The following is a 6000-nucleotide window of genomic DNA, read 5'->3' on the forward strand; positions in this document are numbered from 1 at the left end:
AGGCAGAAAGATGGCAGGAGCCCGGCAGGTTGACACTGGGGTGGCCGTGAGCGTGCCACTGCTCAGCAGCCTGGGCGACGGAGTGAGACTCCAACTAAAAAATAAATAAATAAATAAAAAAGAACCCAAGTTGCCATCACACCATATGTCCAGTTCCCGAGCAGGGTGTGGTGCACCGTGGAGTCCGACACCTGCCACTAGGGAGGGTGGTGCTTACGTGGATGTGTCCTCATTTGGCACATTGGCAAATGCCAGGTGACAATGTCAACAACAGTGACAGCAGCAGTGCCTGAGCACTTTCTGATCTCATCTCACAGCATTGGAATACGCCTCTGGATTCCTTAAGAGTGGGGTCACCTGGTCTACACTTCCAGGGTCCTCAGTAAATCCCCTCACCTTCTTCTGAAAGCCCATGGCCGGGATGTTGCATCTCACACCAGCATCCTCCTCGTGGCTGCAGCCCTGAGACTCGGCATTGAACTTGCAGTCTATGATGGACTTCTCATTCCCTGTGCACTCGATCTCATTGAGGTGGATGGGTCCCATCCCTGGGGAGGCAAAACACACATATGCTATGAAAGCTTCTGAAGGAAAATTTCTGGAATCGGCAATCAAGCCCTGGACAAGAGCATGCCTCTCCCATCCTCAAGCTCAGTGACCCAGGCCTCTTCTCCCTGGGTAGAACATTGCTTACTTCTTGGGATTCATTTCTCCCATTACAGCAAATAAAGTTTGCTACTAACTTTCTATGTGACCGTAGCCAGATCACCCAGTCTCTCTGAATACTGGTTTTCTCACATAAATAAAGGAGTTGGACTTAGGAGTTGGACTAAGTTTCCTTCCCACCTTTAATGTCTTATGCATTTATGAATCTAAACGGGGTAATTATTGCTGCATCACTCAGGGTTCTTGCAGGAAACAGATGGTATATACAAGTTGGATGATTTGAGTTAGAAAAAGGATTTTTTGGAGGGTGAGGGGTTGGGGTATCACTTTGTTGCCCAGGCTGGAGTGCAGTGGCACGCTCATAGTTACTGCAGCCTCGACCTGCTGGGCTCAGGCGATCCTTCCGCCTCAGCCTTCCAAGTGGCTGGAACTACAGATGCACACCACCACACCCAGCTAATTTTTGTGATTTACTGTAGAGACGAGTTCTCACCAAGTTGCCCCAGCTGGTCTCGAACCCGCAGGCTCAGGCAATCCACTAGCCTCGGTCTCCCAAAGTGCTGGGATTACTGGCTGAGCCACTGCGCCCGGCCAGAAAAAGGGATTTTAAAAATAAAAGTATGGAGGGAGTGCAGGGAAATCACAAAGGATAGTCCAGTATTCAGGGGCTGGTAGCACTGGGCCACAGATGCCTCCCCTGTGAGTGAGGAGAAGCCAGACCTGAGCCAGAAGAGGAAAAGATCTGTGTGGAGAAGCCACCTGCTAGGAGCTGTCACTCCTGGTGGAGGGACACAGCACCTGTGGGATCTTGCTGGGAGAAGCAACACCCTGGCCCCTCTCCTCTGCATGCTTCCAATTCCTGCCAGGGCTGCTTGTTGGCCAAACCTGACCGAGACTTCAGGGTACGGGACATTATGGGCCAGGGTGGAGGGTGGACCTGGAGGGGCAGACAGAAGGAAGATATCCAGCAAGTGACCTTTGGCGGCAATGCAGGAAGCGTCTCTTACAGGCATTGAGATAACAGGAGTGAGCTCCCCAGGTTGTCAGTTCACATCAGCTCACAAAACTCTCTTCTGTGCAGTCTGGCAAAATGGGCTGGGGTCGGTTCTTCCTAGGTGCTCTGGGCTGCGCCCACTCCCATCTTCTGGGCTTCTGCTAGGCTGCTGGCTTCATCACTCTCCTGATCTTCCCAGTCCTCCTCCCACGGAGTCCTGTCCCTCAACACTCAGACGTGTGGGAAAATCGCCCACTTTGACCACACCCCTCCCTCTGGGACGTCACTCTCCTCTTCTTGGAGAGGAGAGAACTTCTTGGAGAGTTGTCAGTTTGTGTTTTTGCTCCTTCCAGGGCCGGAAACAGGGTCTTCCCCCGTCTGTTTCTCTGCCAGCCTTCCCTGTTTCAGGAAACAGCACCTCCGACATCCCAGTTGTTCTCGCCAGAGCTCAGAGGTCATCTCTGGAATCACCTCCTCCCCTCTTTCCCTGACAACCAGTCCATCAGCACGTTCTGCTCTACTCTGCTCACTACCCCCAAATCTGGATGCTCCCCTCCTCCTATTTCTGCCACCAGAATACCTGGCTGACCCTGTAGTCTCCCATTTGAACCAAAGCAGCAGCCTCAGTCTCCTGCCCTCTTGCATGTGTCTATCTATCTGCCCCACAGCAGCCCAGGATAGGAAAACCCTCCAATGGCTTCTCACTGCACGTAGAGAGGAGTGCACAGAATCTATTGCCACCAGACGGCCCCCAGTCCCTGTGTGATCTGGTTGCCATTCACGGTCCAGCCTTGCCTGCCCCTCCCACCTCGGCCACATGGGTCCCCCTCTGGCTCCTCCATTGGGCCATGTTGACCCCTCTGCCTGGACCATTTTCCCTCTCTCACCAGCTGTCCCCTGCTCATCCTGTAGGGCTTGGCTTCACTGTTGTTCCCTTAGTGAGCCCTTTCTGACCCCCACTTTGCACCCCCAGTTGGGCTCCCTTGTATGGCCTCTCACTGAGCACTCTGCTTTACATGGTCTCCACTGGCTAGGTGTGGAATGTCTGTGCATCTTCCCCGCTAGGCTGGAGGACCACGAGGGCACAGAATCTACCGCCATCAGACGGTAGGGACCGTGTCTATTTCCCTTTGTATATTCCCAGCCAGTGCCTGGCAGACAGGAAATGCCCATGTGGTGTCTACATAGATGCTGCTGTCTTCACTGAGTGCCCGTTACACGTCAGCCTCCATGCTAGGTGGTGAGGATTCAAAGATGGGTAAGGTGGACCCCTGCCCTGAGGAGCCCCTATTTCCTGGGGCAGGTGGAACCTCCACAAAGACTTGTGATACAATATGGTTGATAATAAAGATGCATATAGGCTGGGCGTGGTGGCTCATGCCTATAATTCCAGCACTTTGGGAGGCCAAGGTGAGAGGATCACTTGAACCCGGGAGTTTGAGGCTGCAGTGAGGTGATAATCATGTCACTACACTCTAGCCTGGGTGACAGTGCAGGATCTTATTTCTAAAATAATAGTGATAATAAAGGTGAAGGTGATAATGGGTGCCTTAGAGCCCAAAGGAGGGCCCTTGGCCCCTGCTGGGGGGTTCTGGAGACAGCTAGTATCTAGGCTTACTGAGGCCAAAAACTAACTTCTAGATCAACCCATATTACTAGGCAAGAGTCAAGTTTCTATTTCTTTGGAAACCCATAAACGACAAAGCTTCCAATTCTTCGGAGCTTTATAAAATGTGTGAAAATACATCAGTGACTATACCTAGAATCTTCTAAGGACCCAGAGTGGAAGGGTTGGGACAAAATATGGAACCTAAAAGCAAGGGCCACAGCTCATGGATCATGATGGGCACAGAGACAAGTAGCAGCCTCGGGGCTGGGACCCAGGAGGATCCCAGGATCCGGGGCTGCTTGGTGACTGTGAGGATGATGACGGGGTAATGATGATGGCAGCTTATATTTATCGAACACTTACTATGTGCTGGACTCTGTCCTAAGCACTTTGTTTACATTATCTCATTTACTCATCCCAGCAACCCTCCAAAATGAGGAATCTGGGGACAAAGAAGAAGTCACTAGACCAGTGGGGGAGCCAGGATTCAAACCAGGCAGGCTGACCCAGAACACAATCCTGCTAAGTTTCTGACGCTCGTTCAGGAGAATCCAGAGAGAAAACCCTATGCTGGGAAAGAGCAGAAGGTTTTTATCAGAGTCGATCGGGTCGAAATGCCTGTGGTTGCCTCCCTTTGGGAAAGCTCTTGCTGCCTCCTGCCTTCTGGAATGCCTTGTCCTTTCTGCTTCCATCTAAGTAGAAGTCTGCCTTCAAGAATAACTTCAAACCCGTCCTCCTCCATGACACAGCCTGAGAGACCTCACCCTTGTCTTAAGTTTTACTTTTTACACTTCTTGCTCATGAGGCGATAGGCTGGGCCGTCAGTCTGAGACTGAACTCAGTCTCAGGACTGGAGTCTGGGGAGTGATGAGTCGTTGGGGAGTGATAAAACCTTTCTGAGTGCCACCTTCCTCATCTGTAAAGGGCAATTATTATATCTATTTTGCAGGGTTGGGGTTATGAGGAATAAAGAGATAGAGTAAGTCCTCTGGTCAGTAAATGGTGGGCATTATTTTCAGTATTATTTCTTACATATATCATCATCTATTTGTTAGTGTAAGTTATCTTTGATTCAAGTTATTTCTTTTATTCTTTCTTTTCTCCTCCTCCTCCTCCTTCTTCTTCATTATTGTTAACAGACAGTCTTGCTATATTGCCCAGGCTGGTCTCAAGACATCCTCCTGTCTCGGCCTCCCAAAGTGCTGGGATTATAAGCGTGAGCCACCACACCCAGTCAACTCAGTTTATTTCTTATTTCTCCCACTTGACATGAGCTCCTGGAGAGCAGACACCATAACTACCCATGTGTGTGGAATAAATGAATTCTCCACTCCAGGATCCAGCCCAAACAGGCACTCAATCCATGCTTGCAGATTGCCAGACCACAGCACAGGACTGGACAGGAAAGGCTAACTCCAAAGCCTGACACGCTTCAGATTCCATGTGAGAACCAGTCAGTCTCCTTCAGGCCTGACTTCCATGTGAACTTGTGTGACTGGCTCAGACATCTGGGGACGAGGCCCTGGGGGCAGGGCTCACTCTCCTGAAACACACATCTGTGGCATGTCAAAGGCAGGGCACAGAGAAGGGAGACCTGCTGTGTCTCACCTCTTCTCTGCCCTACCCAAGGCGGGAATTAAATCTCAAGGACACTGAACCACTGCCCAGCTGCAGCCTGCCTGTGGTGTCCAGGAGCTTCTGGTTCCTTCTGCTGACCTGGGCTTGACGTGGTGCACCTTTGACCTCCAGGCTTCCCTATGCCTGAGTTCAGGAGTGTCCCCTGACTTGCTTCTCCTCAGGGTGCCATTCCCACCTCCACCTTGGTCCTGCTCTTCCCCCATGTACAAACTCTGACCTGGGTGACCACAAGGCATGGAGCAGAATTGGGGTGCAGTGGAAAAGCCACATCTAACCTTATGGAGCAGTGTTACAGACTCTGGGTCCAGGCCAATGAATGGGTTGAATGGTAGAATGAAACTGATTACCATCCGATTTTAGAAAGCAAGAGAGAACAGAATGGAACACATCGTGAGACTCTGCACGTTGCAGAGGTAGGCCTTGCTTATGAAACATCTGCTTCAGTTTTACATGCATGGCACGTCCTGTCACTTGGATGTCTTATTGGGGATCATGTGCAAGGGGGTTTGATGTCACCGTGCTAGAGGTGCCCAGCCAATACAGTAACCACTGGCCACATGTGGTTGGTAAGCACTTGAAGTGGAGTTAGTCCCAACTGAGATGTCTTCAGTGTCAAATGCATACTGGATTTCGAAGACTTAGCACAAAAAAAAAACCCTGCAGATACCTCATTAACAGTGTTCATATTGATTAATTGTTGAAGTCATTGTATTTTGGATATAATGGATTAAAGAAAATGTATTATTGAAATTCACTTAACCTGTTTTTTTTTTATTTTAATTTTAAAATAGAGATGAGGTTTCACTATGTTGCCCAGCTGGTCTTAAACTCCTGGGCTCAAGCAATTCTCCCACCTTGGTCTCCCAAAGTGCTGGGATTACAAGCGTGAGCCACTGCGCCTGGCTGTGTTCTTTTTTAATGTGATTACTAGAAAATGCAAAATTACATATGTGGCTCAGGTTACATTTCTGTCGGACAGCGCTGGTCTAGGGCTGGAACTTTTTCACCAAGTGTTCATTCAGTTGGCCCTACCGATTCAACTGGAACCCCTTCCTTTCTTCTTTGCCTCTTTTCCTCCCTCCCTTCTTCCCCT

General features: G+C 50.1%; 1 protein-coding gene across 3 annotated transcripts in view; it reads right to left on the reverse strand.

The window, feature by feature from the left end:
• Positions 1-6000, reverse strand: part of LOXL2 (lysyl oxidase like 2) — a 75378-nt gene that overhangs the window by 27687 nt on the left and 41691 nt on the right. For all 3 annotated transcript variants that reach the window (XM_021715258.1, XM_008063561.2, XM_008063562.2), the window contains exon 6: positions 397-548. In XM_021715258.1, the coding sequence (XP_021570933.1) occupies positions 397-548 (152 nt within the window). The remainder of the gene's footprint in view (positions 1-396; positions 549-6000) is intronic.

The sequence above is a fragment of the Carlito syrichta genome, unplaced genomic scaffold, assembly GCF_000164805.1.
Source record: "Carlito syrichta isolate Samal-C Ts95f unplaced genomic scaffold, Tarsius_syrichta-2.0.1 Scaffold306946, whole genome shotgun sequence".
Lineage (NCBI taxonomy): Eukaryota > Metazoa > Chordata > Mammalia > Primates > Tarsiidae > Carlito > Carlito syrichta.